Source organism: Macaca mulatta, chromosome 12 (genome assembly GCF_049350105.2).
Source record: "Macaca mulatta isolate MMU2019108-1 chromosome 12, T2T-MMU8v2.0, whole genome shotgun sequence".
NCBI classification, from domain to species: Eukaryota; Metazoa; Chordata; class Mammalia; order Primates; family Cercopithecidae; genus Macaca; species Macaca mulatta.
Window position 1 is genome coordinate 82,666,788 of NC_133417.1, and position 27,514 is coordinate 82,694,301.

The 27,514-nt window shown below is 40.9% G+C and overlaps 1 protein-coding gene across 1 annotated transcript in view; it reads right to left on the minus strand.

The window, feature by feature from the left end:
- PDE11A (phosphodiesterase 11A) overlaps positions 1-27,514 on the minus strand; it is a 462,469-nt gene that overhangs the window by 123,233 nt on the left and 311,722 nt on the right. Inside the window, exon 10 of the mRNA XM_028830876.2 lies at positions 19,611-19,661. Coding sequence (XP_028686709.2) covers positions 19,611-19,661 — 51 coding nt within the window. The remainder of the gene's footprint in view (positions 1-19,610; positions 19,662-27,514) is intronic.

The following is a 27,514-nucleotide window of genomic DNA, read 5'->3' on the forward strand; positions in this document are numbered from 1 at the left end:
GAAGGGAAGATGCAGGCTCAAAGAGCTCCCTTCTCAGATCCTGAAAACTAGAGTTTGGGTTTCATTTACAACAGTACATAATCTCAGCTGCACATTAGAAACCTTGCCACTTCTGCTCAGTAAAATACAAATCACTGACTACCCGTTTTTATTTTAGGCAGTTAGATAGTTAGTACATCGTTAATTTCTGCACATACTCAAGCTCAATATCACTGTCAGTTCGGTTTTATTTCCACCTCCTTTCAGAGATCCCTGGCTGGAGGTAAAGACTTGCTCTCTGAGTGTCTCTGGGTATATAAGGCAGTATGAATCTTTAGGAGCTCCCCTTCTTTGGGGGCAATTTATAACTCAAAACAGCAACAAATTTTCTTTTCAGGGTGGAAATACTATAAAAAATGAAGCAGCTTTGAAATATACATTACTGTAATGAAAGTGACTTGCTCTTTGGAAATTCCTGAGATAAGTCTTTATTGCAACCATTATTTAATGATGAGCATAATAATTAAAGGCTTGTTCTCAAAATAATATCAGTGCCAGGATCTGGATGGTTCTGCGGCATTTCAGATTACAGAGTATGGCCACTGGTGGATGCCTCGGCTCAAGACTCTCTCTACCTTTCTTTTGACAATGTGAGGCCAAGGCCAAGGCCAAGTCCGAGGCCAGCATGTGCTTAGACTGGCGTTCCCTAGCACATTGTTAGAGAAGCCACCAGCTGATGGGCTTCCTAAAAGGTGTGGTCAAAACTGGCTGGGTAAAGTTAGTACTCTACCATTTGAGGCACAATGCCCACAAGGGTAGAAAGTCTCAGAAATTGTACAGTAAACACCTGTTTAACTTTATGTAATATAGCTTTTTAAAATTTTTATTTTAGTACCAAAACACTTTTTGTGGGCATGTGGCACATCTATTAATATTCTGTGGAGCAGTGTTCTATGAGATACCAGTTTGGAAAATATTAGCTAGATCTGTGCTTTTCATTCCTAGCTCTATTATGGAATCACCTGGGGGCTCCAAAAGTATATCAATTCTGGCCCACTGCCCAACTTATTTTAAATTGGTCTGGGGTGACATCCAGGTATTGGTATTATTTTCAAAGGCTCCCTTCCCTAGGCAAGTCTAATGTCCAGCCAGAGCTGAGAGCCACTGATGGAAGCCTCTCACTTATGCATCCCAATTATCCCCTTTCTAGTGCATACAGTCATAGTGAGTAAGAAAAAAAAAAAAAAAAGAAAAGCTCTCCAAAGCTCTGATGTGTCTGAGAAAGAAGCTTTTCCTGGGGTCAGATCTGGATCTACTCACTGATCTTGGAGTTTTAGCTGATATGTGGATTTGCCTGTTCATGGACTTACTTCCTATCACACTTCCTTCTCCTTGGTGGTTGTCATTTTCAGCAGGAAGGGACAGGCTGCCTGCTCCACCCAGAAAACCTACACCTGCCAATATACCAACTTTACGTAAATGACTAGTAGCGCTTCCTCACAAAAAATGATGAGAACCTCTGCTGTAGGTAAACATTCCAAGACTTTATCTACAATTTATGAAAGCCTTTCTCCCATTGATCTGGCAGGTCCTGGAAGCCCCAGAAATGTCCATATCATTAGTGCAGTTTCCCTGGGAAATGGGAGCTGGGGAAGAAGCCTGGGAGGTGGAGCCTCAGAAAGCTGTGTCTAATGTAGATTTCTAGCTTTAAATTTGTTCCTTGTGTCTGAGATTTTCTAGAGTTTTACTGGAAGAGAAAACCCATTTCTTCTCTTCTTTAAATAAGAAACAAAAATTTACTGATTAAGCAAGACCAGAGAGAAAAACGAGATGACTTTGTAGACTCATTTTATAATATTCTAAACAAATGAGATTCATCTTATTTAAGAGTACAGGAGAAACAGGCACTTAATATTTATTGAGCATCTACGATGTGCTAGGATAAATATAGGTTTTTTCATATTTCCATCTTATTTAATCCTGACACAACCCCTTGAGGTGGTTCTTCTGTTCTCACTTTTGTGACTGTGGAAAGGGAGGCCCACAGGGGTTAAGGTGTTGCCCACAGTGGGATGTGAGACAGAGCTGGGACTTGAACCCACATCTAGTGATGGTGACGGTCAAATCAGAGCCAGATGAGGCAGTTTCCCACCTTTGCAGCACTCACCATAAGAAACAGAACGTGAAAAACTGCAACCTGAGATCAGTTACCTGTTGAGAGCTCAGGTTTTCCATCCAGCCTGCATCATGACTCTCAGTGTATTTCATATCATCTCCAAAATAGTATCTGAATTTTATAAGCATTTTCTCTTCAATGTTCTACTCTGGGCTTTGGAACAGAAGAAGGGTTAATGCTGTGGTGAAATGTGGCCTGTCCTGCTCCCTGAGTTCTTCCTTCACTACTCAAAAAATACCTAGGTGTCAGGGTAGACTCCTATAATGGTAACAACATGAGCACTGGATTAGACCTGGATTTAAATCTTACACTGTGATCTACTAATTCTGTGACCTTCAGTGACTTATTTTACCTCTTTAGGCTTCAGTCTTTTCATCCATAAAATGAGGTAATAATAACATTTGTCTCATAGAAAGTTGTGAATAAACAAGATTACAACTCAGGTCTCCTGAATTTACTTTCCATTATTAGCATATACCCAAACATGTAAAAGATCTAAATGTTTCACAGCTTTCCAAGGCTTATCATCTGTGAAGCTCAGGTGGATTTGGAAGTTTGGGTTTACGTATCAATTCATTAGTTCAGTCATCAGTGTATTGCTTTAGTCATTCAACAAATGTTTTATTGAGTGCCTACTATGCATCAGGCGTTTTGTCAGTCACCAGAGATAATAGCAATTTTCAAGTAGCTTAGAGTCTAACTAAGACAAATCTGAATGTATCATTATTTATACCCATTAGAGGTTCATAGGAATGATATTCACCCACTAATTTGTTAATGCGAGTCTGCCGAATTAACATGCATGCAATAGTATGCAATCTAAGTTAATATGTTTGCCCATTGTTGATTATCATAACTGTGAGTTATGGTTAATTTCCAATCTGACTAGCTCTCTGGAAAAGCAAAAAGCACCTTCCCTCCATTTTGCTGCTCTGAACTGGGAAAGAGCAGATGCCTAGGTGAACGGCAGTGAAGAATGTATATTCAGTGAACTCTTACAAATCAAACTGTTTGCCCTGAATTAGGCTCAAGTCCGCAGCTAATGACAACTAATGTATGGATTCCTGGCATTGAAGCATTTGCAGTTTAACTGTTTGTTGTCATTGAAAGTGAATGTCTTTCCAACGTATAGTCGGAAGTGCTGAGAGGGCAGATCCTCAGCTAGGACTGAATGTCAATAATTTAATCATTTATTTTTTCTTGTCTGTTTTACAGCATGTTCTTTTCAGAGCATTCCCTAGTTGTTTTGATTCACATATACGTTCCATTAATATTGATTTTCTGTGTTATAGTAACAACAAAAGAGTAAAACCAGAAAGAGGAAAATCTTGTCTTTCCCTTTGAATAGCCCAGGTCCACATGAAGGAGAAATTAGAGTAGACAGCTGGTACCGTGGCCTGTTATTCAAGGCCCAGGCAACCCTGACTAGTTCCTTGGTTCTCCTTTGCTTTTCTCTGAGGAAGAAAAATCAGCTTGAAGGGTCAAGCAGAATGACAAACTTTTTAAGGGCAAGATAATTCACAGGATCAGATTGTGACTTGCTTTGCATTTAGAATACCCACTCTACATGGCATGTTAGTCCTGGCAGAGAGAAGCTTGCTTCCACACCAAAAGCCCTAATTCACTTTCCACAGAAGCCCTTCCTATCCCTCAGCAGCACTTCCCTTTATCAGGCAGATAAGACTGGGCGGGAGGCAACATCTATCTTGTATGCATCCTATGACACTGCAGACGAAAACTACCTGTCCTGGTATGGTGCCACTTTTTTACATTTGATTTTTATGGATGAAAACCTTGCTTCATCTGATACTTATAAAATACCACATTTGCCACTGAGAGGCTTCTGTGTCCAAACATCTGCCCCGCCCCCCATGTCTCATCTTGATCTTCACAGCTGAGGCCCATCTGGATCATCCTCCTTTCCAGCTGACAGCGAGAGAGCCAATGAAATTCCCTTTCCTGTTGCTGGGTGACTGCGAATATTTTGAAAACAAGTCCCTTAAAGGCAGCAGCTTCAAGGCCTGCCATTGGCTGGCTGGGCATACTGTGCAGTGCTGACACATGAAGGCTGGCAGAGGAGTGACAGTTGGGAATAGCTACGCAAATATATTACTGGCCTGATGGTCCACTGGAGGGAAAGACTATTTCAAGGCTGAGTGACAACTATAACATACCCTGTTAGAAGAAAAATAAATCTCCCTAAGTCTACATTCAGGCATCTGAAGAACATTGCAGAAAATACTGCAGACAAAAAAGAAAGAAAGAAAGAAAGAAAGAAACAACAACAACAACTCAAGGTTGTCCTATCCTCAAATCTCCTGCTTTTTATGGTCTGATGAGCAGTTCCTCCTGTTCAAGAAATATATGGGTATTTCCACATACTTTGATAGAATTTGTGTTCATACATTTTAAAGCCCAACTTTGTTTATTTGGAAAATAATTTTCAACAAAGTCATGGAGGATTTTCTTTGCCTCCTTGTCTCCAGCGTCCCTTCCTTCACCTTCCTCCCCTGACCTTCAAGTCCAAAAATCCAGCAGGCACAGGATGTGGTCAGTGTCAGGGGCAGCATTGGCTGCATTTTATCTCACTCTGTCCACTTAAAATATTTGCATCCTGGTGGGAGGATAAGCACAGTCCTGTCTAAACAGCTTTGGGATTCATCTTTGCAGCTGGAGAGAGCTGTTTGGATACAAGTAACTGCTTTTGTTAACACCGGGTTAACTGTTCACACACAAATCTGCCAACGAGCCTCTAGGAAGGAATGTCCTTCTACTAATTGAATTCTAATGAGGCCAGGAAGTAGATTAGGAGTTGAGCTATTTTACTATGAGTTTCAAATATCAGATCTAGGGATGTTTGGCCTGTCTGATCTCCTTAATTCTCCATCAGGTCCCAATAAATTTATGAAGAAATGACTAGAAGAAATCTGTGGGTTATTGGTTGATCCAGTTGCAGGGACTTTTCTATATATCAGAGACTACAGTGTTCAAACACAAGAGAAAGAGGCTGACCTGAGAAGACCTGATGCGCTAGTCATTAGTGAGGAGTTCCTGCGCCAATGTAATTGGCATGTCCCTGAAAGTTATATTTATTTGCCTTATAATATTTGGGTAAGTTTGAGAGCCAAATCAGGGTGAGCATCAGTGGGGTCACCCCTGATTTCTATTTAGTTGTGGAAATAGAAATGCTTTAAGGACATAGTAGAACATTCTTCTCAATGATGCGATATAGCCAACATCACTTGTGGAACCACTTCAGTAGACAGAGCAATCACTCGTGGGTGTCATCCAGTTTCTAGACATTATGAAGAGGCTCTTGTGAGCGTCTCACCTGTATCCCAGGAAATGCCTGCCTGCCATAAAAGAGGGCATGGGGTCATGCAAAAGTTACCTGCATGTACTGTGAAGGACAGCTATGATACTCTCCACCAGGTACCTCTTTCCTTTCTAGAATTGGCCCTCCTTCTGCTGCGACCCCATATTTCCACCTAGATTTGATTTTTCCAACTGACACACTTTTCTAAGCACACACTCCTCATCACAGTTGACCGGTCCAGGGATGGACATGTGAACCAAGTAGGCCAATCAGAAAATGCCCCTGATATTTTCCAAACTGGAACTTGGGAATGTGTAGTTCCCTTCTAGAAGGAGTTGCTGAAAGATGAGAAACCTAGGCTCTGCCAGAGGCCACTTTTACCCCTTTGTAGAGCAAGCCAGTCTGCAGTGAGCACCCAAGAGCTCCATGTGCAATGTGAGGCTTCTCATATTTGGCCCAAGGGGCCACCTGGGTGCTTAGTAGAGGCAGCCAGCCCCAGCAATGGCCAAGTGGCTCTGAGGGTAGCAGATGGTTTTGCAGGAGCCCATTGTGTGGGGCAGGTTTTCCTTTTGGTGTGCACTGTACTCTCATTTGTTAACACTTCCTGGGAAGACTCTGGGCTTTTGCATACTATGTAGAGGAAGGAGATTTTACATCTGAGACCCTGGGCCCTTTTCAACCCTGACTTCCCACAAATGAATTTACCACACAACAAGAGAAAGAGTTCCTATGGGGAGAGAAGCTTGCTTGCACCCCAGGGCAGACAGGGCCACTGCTAACACTAGAATAGTGGACCTGTGGTCTTTCAGGGTTATCAAAATAACCGGCTTTTGCCCTCACACACAACTCCTTAGAGAACCGGAGGAAAGCTGTTTTCAAGAAGACCACTGATGGTTTAAAAGATATTTCAGGCAGAAGCATACATTTCTTCATGGTTTTAAAGGGAAAGAAGTTCCCTTTAAATTCACATTGGAGCAATGTCATCACAGAAAACCTCTCATGCTCCTCTCGTTTGTTTCCGAATTCTAAATCTTTTCTGCTGGTGGTCAGGGGAAGAGTAAAAAGTGGTTTTCCTCAAAAGCCAGCTTCAGTGGTTTACAGAGTTGTTTGACACACTTAAGCCCAAGTGTTGAGGACGGCCACCTGTTCCCGCAGAAATCACAAAGCCTGGTTTTCACAAAACTCATCTCCATCTCCAGGAAGGCCAGAGGTGAATTATAGTATATGTTAGGAAAATGAACCTAGTAGCAAGAGGAATGGGATCACTCAGCACGGGAATTGTTTGAAATTTGCCCTTTGGAGAAAATAAGTGCTGTCAGCGCCCACAAACATATTCCTTGAAGTTGATATTCCAGAATGTTGAAGGCTAAGGAATCATACCTGCTCAAGCAATGGGGCTGGATTACTTTTCAAAGTATGTAACCTTAAAACAAACAAACGAACACACAAACAAGCCAAAACATTCTTAGCAAGATCTGTTGAAACCTGAATTCATCTATCGAGAAAGTAAATCAAGATTATTCAAGGGCTCACAATCAGATGATAAGGAGAGGGTCAAGCCAAGGCCAGAAGAATCTCAAACAAAAAGCATTCCACGTCATTTCAAAAAGGATCTTACAAATTCAGCATGCCCACCCATATCTCAATTTCTTAATGTGTGCAATGTAGTTACCTGGGCGTTTCTCTTTGTACCTCAGTTTTATCATCTGTAAAATAAGAAAAATAATAGTAGGGTTTTTGTGAAGACTAAATGAATTAATACAGGTAAGGCACCAAAAACAAGCCTGGCAGCTGGTAAAATGTTCAGTAAATGTTTATTTTCCAGATGACTGTCACATGGAGTAGACTGAGCATACACTGGGGCCCAAGAAAAGGGCCTCAGCAGCATGAACCAAGGTCTCCAAACTGGCAGCGTAACATCTTTCTTAGCTGCCTGATCCTTAAATGGAATAGAGCCACTGATGCCTCCTTCAGAGGCTTGCTCTTAACATTCAGTGAAATAAGAGCTAGGAAAGCACTTGGAATGAGCAAAAATGCTGTGCTTATCATAGGATTTCTCTTAGTGAACAGTAATATTTGAAAATGTATAATGATTGGTATCATGTTATCCTACAGAAAGCCCAGGAAATGTATTTTAAAGTCCGTCCACCTGTAGATGCTTAATGACAGAACAGTATTAAACCTCTTATCCCTGGATAGGTTGAACACAGCCTCACTGTAAGTTCTTACCAGTGCTTCTCAGACTTTCGCCTTTCACGGGTGTGGATTTAATTATAGGGATTGTAAAGAAGTACCTGTGGATGCTGCTCTGGGAAGGCTTTCAGAGCCAGCGTGAGGCCAGATGCTGGGGCCCCCAGCCTGGGGGGATGAGGTGAAATCTGTTTTGAACTTAGATCCCTTCTACCATGTGGTCTTATAGAAACGATTCTAGAGTTTTCTGTTACAGTGGGACTGTAACAGACTTTCAATTTTCATTAAAATTCTGACTTGTTCACAGCCTAATTCCTTTTAGTCTCAACGAAATGCTTTAGTCCCTGGATGGAAACATCATCCTGAATTACAGGACAGTCTTAGAATATTCTCTGTGACTATTCTTGCTTATAATGCTGAGTTTAATTCCTTGGTTGTATATAGATATGGGTATCAAATCCAAAGACAGAAAAATCCTGCACAGATGTTGTGTATTGACTGTAGATGTTCTGATATTTGGCTAAGGTGGTGTCTTTGTGAATGTTATGAACTGCTTCTAGGGAAACAAAAAGCACCTCAACAAAGCTACCATTTCACCAACATGCAGCATTCCAGGGAAAGGGAAGAGAAGGAGTGCTTGATGGCTGTATCAGCTCTGGCAAGGAAATGAATGCATTGAAGGGATAGAGTGCAGGCACACAGACAGCGAGGCTCAAGTCTCCTGGCTGCATGCATGCTGCAATTACACACCACAATAAAAACAATTAATGTAGCATCTGACCTGCTGACCTCCAGATGCCTACTGCACCACCTCATCAACAGTCACCAGACCTCCACGGTGCCTCCTTGGCCACCAACTGGCTGCCTCACTGGGATACAGCAAGCACAAGGGCCTTACCCAGGCTTTGTTCTTAAGGCTAAACCAAAGGAGAAAGTCCCCCAGTCCCTCCACCTTGTGCCTGGGCAAATGAATAAGCTGTCCATGTCACTAACATATTCCAGGTCATGCATACACACAAACATTATTATATCTTGAAATTACTTTTAAATTACTGTCTTTGGGGTTTTAACCATTTTCCTAGAAATGTGGCACAGCAAATCCTTACGTGGAGCAAGGATGGCACCCAGTGGCCAAAGTGCTTCATCTCAGACCGTGTTTTCTCAGGGCTTTTCCATTTGCTTCTCTCTTTGGAGACAATGAATTGCCATGAGATCCTTTTGTAAAGCCAGAGTTGAAACTCCAAATCATATGACTATCCCATTAAGCTGAAGCACGTGCACACACACACACACACACACACACACACACACACACACACAAATTGAAACAGTATCAGGAGCTAATTCAGAATAGCTAAAAATTTTGAAAAATCTTTAAAATTTTACCTTGAGAGTTTTATGTTAAAATCATCATATTTCAGATGTGCAGATTACCATCCCTGATGTTCCCAATATCAAGTATCACTATAGGAAATATCATAAAAAATGCAAGCCCAGTCTCACATTCTTCACTTCATATCTTCCCCCAAATAGTCTCTAGTTCATACGTGCTCATGCCTTAAACATAAGACTTTATCACCTGACAAGTGCTTTATCATGAAACTGATGTTTGCAATCTCGTATCCTTGTTATCTTTCGTACAAGGTACTTGGCAGGCCTGGAGAGCACAAGATAATAGAGTGGGACTGCTCTTTTTCCTCTGAGCTTTCCAGATGTCAAGAGATTTCGATACAGCTAGATAGCCAATCAGACTGTAAGGAAGACAGGCGAGATGTCAGAATAATGAATCATATACTCGCTTGCTAAGAATGATGCAATGTCTCCATAATGTTTCTGTTTCCAATTTCCTTAGGTTTCCAAGCAATCTAAACCTCCAGGGCAAAATGTCGCATGGATAGCACAACCACAATGCAAAAAGAAGTTTCTAATAAAACAACATTACATATTAATTGTCCAAAGAGTACCATAAACAGTCTTACTAAAAGTCAATATGTTAAGTTCAGTCAACAATTCTGTCTGCCTTTCTCAGACGTCACTACCATTCATGCTTATTTGACCCCCAACATGTCAAAATGCCACCAAGATTCCAAGAATAATAGCTGAATCAAAATAAATGACTTACGAATGAAACTCCATGACATTGCTTCCGTTTTCCTACTCCACCACTTGAAGAACAGCATTGTCTTCAAGATCACACAAAACATTGCAGAAGAAAAACCAAAGCAGAGGGGTTCCATTTTTCTTTCTGGTTCTTTGATCCTTAGTTGCCTTCTATGTAAAATGGAGATATGCTAACCCTGCCCTCACCAAGACTTTGTGAGCCTCAAGTGAGATGATGGACACGTACATGTTTTTGTACACTGCTATTTCTTATTATTTAAGACATTTTTATTATTTAAACATTTATAGGTAGCATTAGTGTATAGTTTTGAGACTGATGAGATTGAGTCTCTTGTTTTACACAAGTAATCACATATCTTCCTCATGAGTATTATTATATTACCTTGCAAATATAATATAGTCATGAGGGGCTTTGGAAATTACTTATATGTAATTAAATCAAACTGAGCTATCTTGAACAGAGCTTGAATTCAAAAATTTGAGTATTCAAAAATCATAAAAACCCCTAAATGTTTTGTCAACATTTAAGTTGTTTTATGTTTTATTTTCCTCTTTTCTCCTAGAGATGAATTTTATAGGTTCATAAAATTATAGCATTTTTTAGCTAGAAATGGTTTTGTTTTGCAGATGAGGAAACCTGAAGCCTAGAAATGGAAATCAACCAAAAGGTCTGGTGGCTGCGTTGTCTTTTTATACATTTGCTTGCTCTTGTCTTACTGTGTCCATGGTCTTACAAAGACTGTTAAAAGGGCAGGTCTGGCTACTGAGACTGCAGAAAACCCTTTGGCCAGACATTGTCTCCTAACTTCCTATTTCACAGGGTGTCTTGAGACCAAAAGAGTTATGATTCACAAACACTTAAAAGATTTTGGATGAATTATTTCCAACTGAGAAAAAATAGGAAGAACAGCCAAACCAGAGCATGATTTCAAAAACACAAAAGACAGAATATAGAACTATATAAAATAGTAAATACAAATACAAATAATGAAGTATTAGGTGTTTTGAAGGTCAAAAAAAATAGGTTTAAAAAATTTAGTCAGCAGGGTAGTGGTAGCAGGATACATGAATGAAGAAACTTATTTAATAGTTAAGAGACTGCTAAATCAACTAAGAGTTAAAGGCAAGGGGCTTTTGTCTCCAGCAGGGAAGAGAGACACTATCACTACACCACACTCCAAAGAGGATAGGGCCAATACCTATCCTAAACAAAGGAAAGGAATTCCTTTATTTTCATATAGTTTAGGGTACAACAGGAACATAAAAACAAGGGGTTTCAAACAGCATAAAGCAAGGGTTGGGACGAAATTGTCAGAAATTTCCATTGTCATAGGTCCCTGTTCAAAATCCCACCCAAGCATTATAATTTCTTTTGCCATAAAAATGGCAAACATTTCAAGGAATTTAGTCACAAGGTAGAAATTTCTCCAGCACCCAGGTGCAAGGCATGGCTTTAAGTGACATAGGGTTACCCAATGAGTAAGTCTAGGATTCTCTCCTAAAAATGCATCTGCTTTAATCATTTGAGTAGACAGGTGCACCAAGATTTATATTGCAAGGTAGAAAGTGATGAATATGGCAGGAAGAAGGGCAAATGAGAAGGTCACTTTTGACTGAAGGACAGCATGAATGACTTCATGGAGAAGGGGGCAGTTGAGAAGGGTCAGATCGATTGTTAGGGCTTTATATATACAGATAGGAAGAAGGATGGGTGCAAACATATAAGAGGACGGGGAATGGGCAGAAAACACCAAGTAGAACTATTTGATTAAGGATGGCTCAGTGTGAGCATGGGAATCAGGCTGGAAAAGTGAGCTGAAAGTTAGTTTGGAATACTTTTAATGTCCAATTAAATAATTCAAATTGAAAGAATTTAGAGGCTTCTAGAAGATACTAAACTTTGAGAGCTGGAACCTACGCCAACAGAAGCGTTCATCTGTTCATCTGTTAGCTCTGCACAGGATGGATCTGGGATAGGGTCAACAGCAGGAGGCGGGAGCCCAGCTAGGAGAGCAGTGTACAATAATGGCCTGCCTGAGGGAGAATGAGGATCTGAACTGGTGAAGGCTGTGAGGATGGACAGGAGCAGGAGATGTTTGGAAAGCAGAATGGACAGGACTGCATTTGGGGGCGGGCGGTGATGAGGACCCCATGATGACTGTACAATGATAGCCAAAGTGTGCAACTGGAGATTGAGGGCTACAGAAGCCCAACAGCCAGGAGGTTGTAGCTCTGTGCATACTGAGTGAACAGCAGAGGGAAGGCCACCCATTGTGATGGCTAACTCAAGTCCCTCTCACTGAGGTGAGGGGCTATGTGTTCTTCATTTCCTGACTCCACAGCTAGAGTTATCAATGGATCTAATTAGAGGAAAACCAAAAAGAAGATAAAGTGATACAGTCCCAGATGCCCCAGCATTCTGGAAGGTTCTGATGACTTTAACCTCTCCAGTTCCCTTCACAGTTCAGGAGTCAGGGATCTCACTGGGCCACACTGTTGCTCTCCATTGCACCTTCAGGACTTGTCGCCGCTTTGTTCCTAGCACTCTGAAACAAAATGAACCCTCCTTTATTTCACTGCCTCAGGTTCAGACTTCCTGCGCTTTCCCATGTGACACTTAGGGAATGCAGTGAACTCTGCTGTGCTAACATGAGGGAGGGAGAAGACAGGAGAAAACCCTCCAGGCCCACTCTTCCTCCCAGGGAAAGGAGATGCTCACAGTGACCTTGTGGGGACAGTGTCCTTGCTTTGTTTTCAAATAGAAGTGACAAACAGTGGCTGCTGAAGTTGATGTGAGGGGAGGTCAGGGTCACCACAGGATGTATTTTGGTCAGGCGGGTCCCTGAAGGGCCCTCAATCCCTAGCCGCTTAGCTCAGCAGGAGGAAAGACCAGCCTGGGCTTGCAGACCTGATTCCTCTCATGCTCAGCACCCACTCCTCCCGCCCTCCGCCACTGTCTTCAATACTCAAGAGTGACAAAGTACAACCATCCTTTTTCTGATGTGGCATTTGATTAAGACACAATTCATAAAGAGAGCTGGACATTTGAACGCAAAGCACTCCGCATATTTATGGATGCGTCCTGATCAGTGCAAGCCACCCGGCTCTGCCGCTGCTTGTGAGCAGGAGATGCCCTTTAGGGTGCTGATGCAGCTGTTTTCTCTGCAGTCAATTTCCTGGTGAAGGTTCAATAACTTTCCCTGACGATAAAAAACAAAACAAAACAAAACAAAGCAAAAACTTGGATATTAAACTTGGCATAAATACTATTTAAAGTCAAAACAGCTTCCTAAATTCCAAAGGCGGGCACAGAAGAGGAGACAGCATAGGCTAGGTACCGAAATTCCTTTTATATGGCTTCGAAGTAATCTTTTAAACAACCTTAGAAATGAGCCGAGATGCACTGGAAAGCCACTGTTGGCATTTCAGAAGGTAGCATTTCAGGAAGGCCATGAGAACTGAGACTGCAGAGAAACAAGACAAAGCTCCTGCCCTCTTTCTGGTACCCAGAAGTCCTGCTTTATCCCTGGCTGTGGAGGAGCCTCTATGGGTCATTCGCCCTGACGGGGAGGAGCTGGAGGTGCCCCTACGGATGGGGTGGGTAGTAAGCTCCCCGGCCTCTGCCATCCCGCAGCTGTCCATGGGACTCAGGTCTACCCCCTCTTCCTCTTCGGCATTCTCTGTGTCACCTGAGTTTGGGTAAATGCCATGGTGTTACCCTCTGTCTGCATAGTGCACTCTGCCTCTGCAAGGGGCCGCTGCAAGGATTGGGCTCTTCCAGGGCTTAGAAATTGATTGCACAGGGCGATGGCTAGTGTGTGTAGTGCCTTTGTGCCAACTGGAGAAAGGAACACCACCTGGCAGATCAACTACTAAAAGGCACCCCATGCACTTGGCCAGCCAAGGGGAGGGGGGCAGCCCTGCACCTGCCTGCTGTGCAAGGGGCCCTAGTGCAGGGCACATGGCAGACACATCTCCTGGCATAGCTGTAAAGGCAGTCTTGAGGGCTGAAGCTTCTTATTATACACTTTAGACTATTTCATGGATTAAAGTGTCTTCTCAAATCTAATTTATTTTTTAAGCCTAGTAAATCACATCCTATTGCTCAGTCTGCAAAGGAGGCCATAAGATCCTATTTTTGATGCACTCATTCTTATTTCAGGATATAAATGCCACAAGGAATACCTATTCTTGGCATTTTATTTTATTTTATTTTATTTACCAGGATATTAATTTGTGGCCTAGGCATTAACATTGAAAACTTGAAATACATATGAGGTAGTCCAAACCCAAACCCCAACCTGAGTTATTGGTGCTTAATTACTGAGGCAGTTATAGTGCTGTAAATGAGTTCATCTCTGATTGCAGCCGTAACCCATGCAGTTCTCAATTGAAGGCAGGGATGATACAAGGTGGCAATATAACACCACAACGTCCATGAGTTGATTTTAATTGGTAAACTAGCAATATATAGTGATAATTGTTTGGTCTGTTCACCGCATTGGAATCTAAGGAAAGTCCATAAAATTACGGGAGCATATAATTGGGGTACTAAACTCATTTTCTTATGTTATCACAGCTGGCATCTTTAGGTTATTGAAAGCCTTTAAACCAGCCATCTTCAAGGAGATGTAATTGTCAATATGGTCTTTATACATTATTCCTGTTAGCACAGAGCTGCAGAGATATAAACATTCACTAAAATCTGCACAAATTTTCTGCATATAACTTTCTTATTTCAAGTTCATGGAAGATCAGTAAATGTTAATGAGGATTAAAAACCATTTTTTAGATCCTGGTTTCCTCATTAGATGCACAGGACAATCAACCCATAAAGGATAATTTATTGAATCAGACTTTCAAAATGGTTAATTCATTAGTTCCAGGAAGTTCTGTGATCTTTTTGTGTATAGGTGAACCTACAAGAAAGACTGTTTCTTGAAGTATAAATGATATATCAGAATCAGGAAAAATAAACCCAAATTCTGACATTCTTGGATGAGTAATTATATGTTGTTTTATCTAATTTATTCTTGCTGGACAGTCCAAGGACACTTCTAGAAAGGTTTTCACACTCTAATCCCATTCTCTCAGCCATCACTACTACACACTCCTCAAGGAAATTTTTCCCAACAGAAGTAATAGGGTTATCAGAATAAAACAGAACAACAATGCTCCCCCTAACAAGGCATTCTAGAATAGGGGGAGAAAATCCCAAAACATAAAGGGGTGTGAAATAGGAAGACCAGATATGAGGAAGGCTAAGATGGCATCCGCCTAGCATTAATGATTATTAAAGATTCACTACAGGTTTGTCTTATGTGAAATCAATCTTCCTGTAGACCCCACAATCTCTGAGTACAAATGGTACCAAACTAAGAGTAATTAATCGTGTATATATCACATTCTCCAATAGTACAGAGTCTCCATCTCTCCTACTTATATTTGGGAGTACTCAGGGTATACCTTACCTGTCCTTAAAATGTGACCACTGAGCCTGCATTGATTCCATCGATGCCATCAGCTTCTGCTGGTCACACAGGTAGGAAGGGGCCCTGCCACGGGTCCGTAGTGATGCTTCCTTCATTAGGCTGCTGCCTTCTGTTGTGTGCTGTTGGCATGCTGACCCTCATTCTATCAGGAGCATTTAATGCACTGAAACTATACCAAAGTCCACGCCTTCTGTGTTTACTCACATTCTCAGCTAAGAACATGGATCCATGGGAGGCTGAGGTGAGGGATAAATCCAAGGTAAAAACTTCATGCTGAACTTGGAATCATCTAGACACTGAGGTCTGTGGCCTTAACTTTCATGAGGAAGAGTTCTTGACTCAGAAGGCCTGTTAGTCTCTCATATAAATAACTACAACTCACTTGTCTCCCAGACATTTCTGCATCCCAGATGTGGTGCAGCTTGGGTTCCAACTGAAGTCTGTCATACGTATGTGTGTAAAATTTGACCTCCAGATTTTTGTCAGCACTGGATGAATCAGTTTCTTCCCAAACTCTGGCTTAAGCTCTGAATCACTGATCACTAGTCTGGTTGGGTATAGTCCAATACATTGGGACTCAGCCATCCTTTAACTCAGTGGTCCTCATCCTATTTGGCACCAGGGACCAGTTTCATGGAAGACAATTTTTCCATGGACCTGGGAGGAGTGGGGGTGTGGGGATGGTTTTGGAATAAAACTGTTCTACCTCATATCATCAGGCATTAGATTCTCATAAGGAGCACATAACGTAGATCCCTCACATGCGCAGTTCACAATAGAGTTTGCGCTCCTATGAGAATCTAATGCCACTGATGATCTGACAGGAGGTGGAGCTCAGGTGGTAATGCTTGCACACCTGCTGCTCACCTCCTTCTGTGTGGCCTAGTACCAGTCCATGGCCTGGGTTGAGGACCCCTGCTTTAACTCATGAAATCTCATGGATAACTCTGATTCCAGACTTCAAATCATTGCACATTTAAAAAAATTTTTTTACAATCATCTTTGTTAAAAAAGTACTGAAGACAGGAAGAATGACAATATACTTGAACGTAAACATGGTTTGTCATATATATTGGTCAAAACAAAGCACATATTTACTGTTATTTAGCTACAATGTTAGAAAACTGCCATTGCATGTATTCCAGCCTGGAATCTCAGTAAACGCTTTTCACTGTCTACGTGCAGGATTATTTTAAGCCCACTACATTTTAATGTTATTGCTGCAGTTATAACAGACATCAACTACCAATTAGAATAATGTTTTATTTACTGTATATATCAAGAAAACTCCCATTTTAAAATGGTTAAAATGATCTATTATATCTCAATTACATTGTAATAGGATACTAGCTAATATCTTTCATGATAAAATCTAGAGTAAATCAGTTAAATTATCAATCTTGATAATTTTAAGATGAAATAACCCTTTTTTCTCAAATTTAAATACTTCATATTTAGTATATTTGTGAGCTAACAATAGAAATGCATACCAAATTCCAGGGCAATGTTTTCTTTAAGCAAAATATTAAGCCTGAATGTTGGTGCCTTTAGAAAGCAAACAGCTAGGCTGGGTGCAGTGGCTCACACCTGTAATCCCAGCACTTTGGGAGGCAGATCACAAGGTCAGGAATTCTAGACCAACCTGACCAACATGGTGAAACCCCGTCTCTACTAAAAATACAAAAATTAGCAGGGCATGGTGATGTGTGCCTGTAATCCCTGCTACTTGGGAGGCTGCAGCAGGAGAATCAGTTGAACCCAGGAGGCAGAGGTTGCAGTGAGCCGAGGTTGTGCCACTGTACTCCAGACTGGGTGACAGAGAGCCAGACTCTGTCTCAAAAGAAAAAAAAAGTAAACGACTATGGATTTTGGCCTGCTATATCTCTGGGCAGCTCTTGCAGTCATATTTGGTCATATGAGTCAAAGCTCATATTATCATCTTTGCTGTCTTTCTTCTTGCCTACCACTTCCCTCTTTTAGCAATGATGATAATTATAATAACAGCAAAAATATAATATAAACATTATATGAGCATTTTAGCAGGAATTGGATATTTTCATAAACAGGATTTCTGAATAATTGAACTTTTTTTTTTTTTTTTTTTTTGAGACGGAGTCTCGCTCTGTCGCCCAGGCTGGAGTGCAGTGGCCGGATCTCAGCTCACTGCAAGCTCCGCCTCCCGGGTTCACGCCATTCTCCGGCCTCAGCCTCCCGAGTAGCTGGGACTACAGGCGCCCGCCACCTCGCCCGGCTAGTTTTTTGTATTTCTTAATAGAGATGGGGTTTCACCGTGTTAGCCAGGATGGTTTCGATCTCCTGACCTCGTGATCCGCCCGTCTCGGCCTCCCAAAGTGCTGGGATTACAGGCTTGAGCCACCGCGCCCGGCCAATAATTGAACTTTATTGGCTAAAATAAAAAAAGTTTAAATATTTTTGATGGAAATATTTATAAAATTTATATACATTAAGTAAAATTTATATGAAATATATAAAATAATTATATATTATCACCATTTTAAAATTAATGACTAATTGCTTTGAGTACTAGAACCATTGGTACTCTTTGGATTTATTTATTCATTCACTTATCCATCCATTCATTCATCCATTCAACAAGTATTTATTGAGTGTTACTATATCCCAAGGACCATAAAAGGAAGGAGAGATACAGCAGTGAATAAAACATACAATTAGTGCTGTCCTGATGGAGCTTGAGTTCAAGCTGGTATGCAGGATGGTTTCCTCTGCAACAAATGGGCCCTGACTGCTGTGGTTTTAGTTGTTCTGTCTCCTCCCTCTGCTGTCAGCTGTCACCTTATCTCTCCCTTTTTATCTGTGTTACAATTGTAGGTCCTTCCCCAAAGCATCTCTTTAAGTCAATAATAGACCCTATCCCCTTGGATGGAGCCCAAGTAGTTCCTATGCTCACAGTATATGTGCTGCTTCTGGCCCTTGCAAGGAGTTCTTTTATCCCTACGCTCAGTGTTTGGAACAAACATCTTCCTTTGCTCCCTTTCATCATTCATGTGCTCAGTTTTTTTTTTTTTTTTTTTTTTTGAGACGGAGTCTCGCTCTGTCACCCAGGCTGGAGTGCAGTGGCCGGATCTCAGCTCACTGCAAGCTCCGCCTCCCGGGTTCATGCCATTCTCCTGCCTCAGCCTCCCGAGTAGCTGGGACTACAGGCGCCTGCCACCTCGCCCGGCTAAGTTTTTGTATTTTTAGTAGAGACGGGGTTTCACTGTGTTAGCCAGGATGGTCTCGATCTCCTGACCTCGTGATCCGCCCGTCTCGGCCTCCCAAAGTGCTGGGATTACAGGCTTGAGCCACCTCGCCCGACCTCATGTGCTCAGTTCTAATGATCTGATTCAATTCTTAGGCCCAATGGTCTCTGCGCCATATATATGCAAATGGGACTCTTAGAAAAGTAGCCATCACCAAGTGATATTACATTCTAATATTGCAATACAAAACATGATCTTTCTCATGACTGTGGTAGCTTTTCCTGATAATTTTCTGAACCGCCACCTATATGTAAAAAGACAGGCACCAAAACTTTCAAAAGGAAAGGAAATCAATTTCCCTTTACTCCAGTGTTTTGCTCATTGTTAAACTGCCTGGTAGGAGTGCAGGGACACAAGCAAGAATTCTGAATTGCACTTAAGGAAATGGTAGTAACTAAGGTGATAAGGAATATCTAACACTCATTCACAGACTCATCAGATGTTGGAGTTGAAAGGGGATCACCCTGTGCGGTAGGGAAGCACGGTGGTTAAGAACTCCACTTCTGGGGCCAGATTGCTACACCTCTTACAATTGTTTGACCATGGCCTGGCATCTCCGTGCTTCCATTTATTCATCTGTAAAACAGTTTGCTTTTCACAGGATTGTGAGGATTAAACGAATTAATGCAGGTAAAATGCCTGGTAGTGCATCTGGCACACAGTGTTAGCTATTATTATCTCAATCTGGTCATATATTTTTACAGATGGAAATACAGCCCTAAGTTTTTAACTGAACAGCAAATTAGAGGTAAAACCGATGCCAAAACCAAGTGTCCTGACTCTCACCATATTACAGATTTTTTCCCCTGATACTGTGCTTTCTTAATAATTGGGAAGAAATACTGAATCATGTAAATGATTACAAAATGACTACTCAGTTATATATAAGTCCCTCTTCCCTTCTAAAACAGAAATATACAAATACACCTTTGCCCAGTGCTAGTCCTCCAGCTCCCAATGAGCAGGATTAATTCTCTAGAGGCAAATGACAGAGCTCAGGAAGCCAAGAGAAGTTTAACTGTAAGCACCAATAAGGAAACCATCTTCTTCCTTACCTTAAACTTGTCAACTTCAGCTTTTGAACATGTTGCATGATATGATAGCACCTGATTCAGAAGAAAAAAATAATTTTAATAACTATACATGACTGCATTTTCTGAAATTCTCCTGGCTTAAAAATAAGCTTTGCTCATGTATATCACCTTGATTTAAAGGTGGATTTTAACATATGGGAAGATACAACCTGTCTAGTAATATTCTCTGACATAATTCACATATTAAAGAATATTTTATACCAGAATTTTTCTATAGATAGTTATTTTATGAAAAGGACAATGGCCAGGTGCAGTGCTTCATGCCTGTAATCCCAGCACTTTGGGAGGGCGAGATGGGCAGATCACTTGAGTCCAGGAGTTTGAGACCAGCCTGGGAAACATGGCGAAAGCTTATCTCTACAAAAAATCCAAAAACTAGCTGGGCATGGTGGTGTGTGCCCATAGTCCCAGCTATTCATGGAGGCTGAGATGGGAGAATCACCTGGGCCCAGGAGGTCGAGGCTGCAGCGAGCTGAGATCATGCCACCGCACTCCAGCCTGGGCGATAGAGTAAGACCCTATCAAAAAAAACAAAAAACAAAAAACAAGACTTGATGTGGCTCAAAACTATAGTTCCCAAAGGATGTGAATACTTGTCCTGTGAAATGCTCTAAAAGCAAATGAAAAGCTAGAGCACGTGTGTGTGATCTGTAGCAACCAGGTTGATGACTCAACTTCCATTTCCTCACCTATTCTCATTTGCCTGCTTTTATTATATTAGGAAAGATTATATTGATATATATATCTGTGACCCCTTTTGTAAGAGGATTGTGCTTCCTTGCCCTGTTTACATCCGCATTGGCATGTGACTTCTTTTGGCCAATGGGATGTGGGGAAAGTAACAAATGCCACTTTTGAGTGTGTCTTCAACAGCAATCACATGGTTCTGCCACCTCCTTTTTCCCTCCGCCATGAGAAGGGCATGGCCTGAGAGGGGCTGATCCTTCAGTCTGAGCCCCCAAATAAAGAAGACATATTGAGCAGAACTGCAGCCAACCTGCAGCTGATGACATATCATGTGAGTGAGAATCAACTTTTGCAATTTATCTACATCAGAACTCACTGATACAGAGGCTTAAAAGTAAAAACCCTAATTCACAGGCTCCCTGCAGCTGGGGTGGTCCTACAGGGTGGCCTTTATGCCACTGTGATGGTCAATGAATTATAAGTGGGAGTGCTGGCACTGCTTCTTTCTTTTTTCTTCCTTTGTGGAATACAGCTGTAAAGCCTGGAGGTGCAGCAAAATCTGGTGTGTATGAACTGACAAGCATGGCAGTGAATGCCAGCTTGCTGTGAACAGAACAGAAAGGAAAAGAGAAAGGAGCCTGACCCTAGGCTCCCCTGCCCCAGACGTCTTGTTGTGTGAGTCAAATAAATGCACATTGGTGGTATTTCATAAGGCATATTTACAGACATATGGACACTCATACATAAATAGCATATGTATGTTATATGTTTTATGCTGCCAGACACATTTTTTGTTGTTGTTTTGTTTTTGAGACAGGTCTCACTCTATTGCACACGCTAGAACGCAGTAGTGTGATCACAGCTCACTGAAGCCTTGACCTCCTGGGCTCCAGTGATTCTCTCACCTCAGCATCCCAAGTAGCTGCGACCACAGGCATATACCACTATGCTCAACTAATTTTTGTATTGTTTTGTAGAGACAGGGGTCTCATCATGTTTTCCAGGCTGGTCTGAAACTCCTGGGTTCAAGCGATCCTCTCGCCTCAGCCTCCCAAAGTGCTGGGATTACAGGCATGAGCCTTCGCGTCCAGCCTACATTCTTAATCTATACAAATCTCATACAAATAAGTCTGGGAAATGCTAACGCCTTCTTCATCTACCAACCTTAGAGAATCACAGTGCACATTTGGCTGCAAAAAGTAAAGTAACATGCTTTATTTCATTAAACTTAGTATTTCCCAAATCTAATTAGCCACAGAACTCCCTTTTAGGTAACATCAAACTGGTAACATTCAACCTAATAACCTATTGACCAAGAACTTTGAGAAGCACTGACCTATGGCACATACCATTTGTGTGATACAAGCAAAGCCACAATAGAAGCAGTGTCTCAGGGTGGTTAGAACACAGCCTTCAGAGTCAGGCTGTCACACCTCCACTTCCAAGCCCTGGGAGCTTGGGCAAATGGTTTAATCTCTTTGGGTCTCATATATAAGGTGGTATAGCATAATACTACACAGGCATCTACTGCTTAACGTAGAGGCTCCTCCTGAAAACACTAACAGGGAACCTACTTTTAATTATTTTTAATTGGAAAAAAATTACAGTGCGTTATAAGATCTGCAGTAACTTCTTAAAACTCAATAAAGCACAGTAAAATTCATAGGTATATATAAAACAAAAAATACTGTTATGTTATAGTTACTTAAAATGTTACTTTCTGTGGGAGGCTGAGGCGGGTGGATCACCTGAGGTCAGGAGTTCAAGACCAACCTGGCCAACATGGTGAAACCCCATTTCTACAAAAATACAAAAATTAGCTGGGCGTGATGATGGATGCCTGCAAACCCAGCTACTCGGGAGGCTGAGGTGGGAGAATCACCTGAACCCGGGAGGTGGAGGTTGCAGTGAGCTGAGATTGTGCCATTGCACTCCAGTCTGGGTGACAGAGTGAGACTCTTATCTCAATAAATAAATAAATAAATAAATAGTATTACTTTTTGATCATAACTAATATAGTTATTAACAAAAAGTTTCTTTCTGTTAAGTAATACTTTCTCTTCCATTGTAAACATTTTTCTTACTGACTTTACTTGTTTTTCCATAGTTTTCTCAATCCTTTTTCACTTTTGGGAGGGGACTCAGAAAAATGTTGTACTGAGAGATAAATATGTTCTATGAGGTGTGGTTATTAAAAATAAAGATATATTCTACTGGGAAATTTTAACCATGGAAATATTCTATGGAGTGGTCCTGTACTTTACAGAGTTCTTAGGAAGATTAAATGCAATACTACATGTTGAATACCTGGCACACAAATAGCCAACTTATATGTATTGTATTAATATTCAATTAAAATTCTACCAAATAAATATTTGGCTGGATATTATATCATTATCTTATAATATCAATAGATATTTCAGTGCACAGATGAATTGACTTTGCTCTTTTGTTTCAGTTTTACTGTGGTAAAATTTAATTTGGCTGCCATTTTATTAGAATTTCTTACTGTTTTCAAGTCTATTTCTGCAGATTCACTGTTCAAACTTTACCTTTAAAAAATATCCCACAAAAACTCAAGCTGCAATTCAAAATCTCTGCCACCAGGTGGTGCTTAGTCAGGTTTGTTTAAATCAACTCTTCCCACTTCATTAAAAAAAAAAAAAAAGCTATTTCCTCCACTAAATTGAAACTATTTGAATCAGTGAAGCAGACAATTATTACAGATTAAGACTTTTGGCTCATTTAAAATTACAATAGTTTGTTTTGTTTGTTATTGAGTTGTAGGAATTCTTTGTATATTTTGGATTCAAGTCCTCTGTCAGACATATGTTTCATAAATATTACCTCCAGTCTATGGCTTGTCTATTAATTTTCTTTTAATGTGTATTTTAATAAATAGAAGTTTTAAATTTTGATAAAGTGTAATTTGTCAATTATTTAAATTGCTATCGTTTCACATATTATCTCTTTCTTTTTTTTCCAGCAGAGTCTCACTCTATCACCCAGGCTGGAGTACAGTGGCGCGATTTTGGCTCACTGCAGCCTTGACCTCCCTGGCTCAAGTGATCCTCCTACCTCAGACTCCCAAGTAGCTGGTATTACAGGCACACACCACCATGCCCAACTAATTTTATTTTTTATAGAAACAGGGTTTCACTATGTGGCCCAGGCTGGTCTTGAACTCCTGGATTTAAACAATTATCCCTCCCAAAGTGTTGTGATTACAGGCATGAGCCACTGTGCTCAATCTCACATATCCTTTCTAAAATTTTTTTCCTGCCCCCGAGTTGTGAATATATACGTTATGCTATCTTCTACAAACTTTATAATTTTATCTTTTATGTTTATGTCTATGATACATCTGAAATTAAATTTATGTATAGTTAAAGAATAAGACTTATAAATAAAAGCTTTGGTTACTTTTTCATGGTTCTTAAATTTCATGGGCCACATCTTAGAGCTAAAGCTTTTTTGGATTGGTATCCTGAGATTTTAAGCCTCTGCTGGCTAATCTATTAAGTACATAGTTATTTATTTATTCTACCTAATTAGATAAAGTTAATGATAAGGAAGCTTTTGGTTTACCTTCTGAATCTTCTTGTTTCTGAGAGTTCCTGTTTCCTTTTGTAGGACTGTGAGAACCAGTAGAGGTGGGGGAGAAATGGTTTAGCTAAAGAATCCTTCAACTACCTTCTCCCAGAAGAATACAGTCCATGTTGGCAAGCAGGAAGGAATCATTGGCTAACAGGAGTACATTGTTTTGAAGGACTGGGCCCTATTGCTAAGCCACAGTCCAGGAAGATGGTAGCATTGTTCCCTCTAAGAATCCCTAGAAAGACCAACAAGCCAGAGGAGTGGATTCCTTAAGGTAAGAGACCCTTAAATCTTGCTTAAGAACTCTGATTTTCTCCTTTTCTGTTTGGTCCTATAGGATTTTCTGGGATGCATTCAGCAAGATGGTGGTGCTTCACTTTACCCACAGTGTTTGCAGGTTTTATACACCGGTTACAGCGAGAACCCAGTAATATTTGTACCTCTTTCATGTATTGTATCAATTTAGCCATCATGTGATTCTGACCGGATGTAAATACACAACCAAGCTAGGTTTTTGTTTAGTTCCCAGCTTCTTGTTGAAAAGTCTGTGACCAAATGTAATCACCTTGCTAATTTTAACAAGCATCTACACAGGCTATTGTGGTCACATAGGACTTTTCCCCATCACCTATGGCCACTGGCCATGTCCCATTCACTCCTCAATCTGCTTCAGTTTTGGTTCTGCCCCCACCTCTCCACTGAAACAGCTCATGTCAAGGCTTTCAATTTCTTGCTAACAAGTCCATTGATGAATCTGCAATTGCCTTTTGCAATTGCAGGGAGCACTCGCTTCTATTTTTAAAAGTCTCCTCTCTGGGCTTCCATGACACCACATTATTTGGTTTTCATCCTATTTCTTTAGCTGTTCTTTCTGTTTTCTTTGTTGGTCCCTTCTCCTCTACCTTAACTGTTAATGTGGAAGTTCCTAGGCTCAGTCTCTTCTTTGGTGATGCCATACACTCTCAGGTCTTTATACACCATCTCTGTGTTGATAACTTTCAAATCTCTTTGAGTTTTTCACTCACATACTCATCTGCCTGCGTCACTAACTTCCAACTTGGTCAATTCACTGGCTTCTCAAATTTAACACATCTAAATATACATGCAGATTTTCCCATACGTGATAGACAGAATAACACTCCCCCACAAGATGTGCATGTCCTGATCACTGGAAACTGTGAATATGATATGTCACAAGGAGGAATTGAGGTTGCAGATGCAATTAAGGTTGCTAATCTGGTCACCTTGAGATGGATTATCTCAGATTATCTGGCTTTGCTTCATGTAATCACAGGGGTCCTTATAAGTGAAAGAAGGAGGCAAGAGAATCAGTGATGCAATGTAAGAAAGACTTGACTAACCATTGCTAACTTTGAAATGGAAGGGGCCACAAGCCATGGAACGTGGGTAGGTTTTCCATGGAAAAGGCAAGGAAATGGATTGTCCCCTAAGGCCTCCAGAAGAATGTAGCCTTACATATATCTTGAATTTTGCCCAGTAAGACCCATTTCAGACATCGGACCTGCAGGATTGTAAGATAATAAGTATGTGTTGTTTTAATCCACTAAGATCGTGGTAATTAGTTAGAGCAGCCACAGGAAATTAATATACCGCACAAACCCATTTCTCTCTCAGTCTTCCTCAGCTCTGTAAGTACCACTCCATCCAATCAATTAGTATCAATTGGATACTAATCCAATCTCCTTGGTACACATCAGCCAGTGTGATCTTAAAAAGTAGAAATCAAATCAGTCACCAGTGGCTTCCCACTGCACTTTTGCTGTATTTCCTTTAATGGTATCCACACATTGGTCACAGATCTCAGGTTCATGAGGTTAGGTCCAAAGCCTGGATGGTGACTGGACAGATCCTGCACCATCTGGCTGTTGGCATGTTCTCAAACTAAACTTCATGCTTCATGTGCTCCATCTTCTACACACTCAGCCACACTCACCTCATTTTTGTTCATTTACATACCAAGTGCTTTTCTACCTCAGAGCTTCCCTGTCCTCATCACCTCATTGGTATCATCTTCTGAAATTAAGTTAAATGTCACGCCTTCAATGAATTACTCCCTGACCATCATGAGAAATCAACCCTGCCCCTGTTAACTCCATTATTCTCTGAGTTAACAGGCTGTTTCCTTCATGCCACTCTCACAATTGGAGTTACCTGTTATCTTATTCATCACCTGCCTCCCCCACTAGACTGTAAGCATTTTGAAGGCAAAAATTAGTCTAGTTTTGGTCATGAAGGTATATCCTATCCCTGGGAGTATGGTTGATACTTAGTTGGTACTTAGTAAATATTTAATGAATCAAGGAAGAAAAAATAAAATGATCTTAAAAGACTGTCTCCATTTCTCATATGTCTCACTGTTTGTATTATTAGTGGCCTGAATTAGTGTATTTTTTTCAATGAAATCATGATATGCCTTATGTATGAGCATAAAGTAAGCAGTGTAGATAGGATCACCAGTTTTAGAAAATAAAAATAGAGGACACCCACAGTTAAACTTGAATTTCAGATCAGCAATAAATATTTTCGCTATTTGTGTCATATGTACACTTAAAATTGTTTTATGGTTTATCTGAAATTCAAATGTACTTCAGTGTCTTGTATTTTATCTGGCAACCCTCCTTCTACGTGCTCCAAATTAAGAAGGTTAGAACCAAATCCGGAAAACGCTAAGCTGCGTCCCAAAATACTATGTTTCTCCTTTCACCCTCATCTCACAACATCTCCCAATGACATTTCTTCCACAATATTTTATCTGGCAAGCTTACCAAATGCCTCAAGTCTGAAATATTTTCAAACCTCCCCAATTTATTTATTGAATTTCTAATTCCTAGAACATCAGAATATGACTGTATTTGGAGACAGGGCCTTTGAAGAGGTACTTAAGGTAAAATGAGGTCATGGGGGTGTGTCCTAATCCAATATGACTGGGGTCCTTATAAGAAGAGGAGTACGGAATATAAAGAACAGAAATAGAAGACCATGTGAGGACACAGAGAGAAGGTGGCCATTTGCAAGCCAGAAAGATAGCCCCCATCAGAACCTGACCATGTTGGCACCCTGATATGGTTTGGCTGTGTCCCCAACCAAATCTCATTTTGAATTGTAGTTCCCATAATCTCCACATCTCATGGTAGGAACCTGGTGAGAGGTAATTGAAGCATGGGGGGCAGTTACCCTCATGCTGTTCTCATGATAGTGAGTGAGTCCTCATGAAATCTGATGGTTTTATAAGTGACTTTTCCCCCTTTTGCTCAGCACTTCTCCTTCCTGTACCATGTGAAGGACATGTTTGCTTCCCCTTCTGCTGATTGTAAGTTTCCTGAGGCCTCCCCAGTCATGCTGAACTGTGAGTCACTTAAACCTCTTTCCTTTATCAATTACCCAGTCTTGGGTATGCCTTTATTAGCAGAGTAAGAGGGAACTGATACACAACCTGATTGTGAACTTCTAGTCTCCAGAACTGTAAGAAAATAAATATTTGTTGTTTAAGTCACCCAGTCTGTGGTATTTTGTTATGTTATGGCAGCCGGAGCAAGTTTATACAGTCACATAACCACATT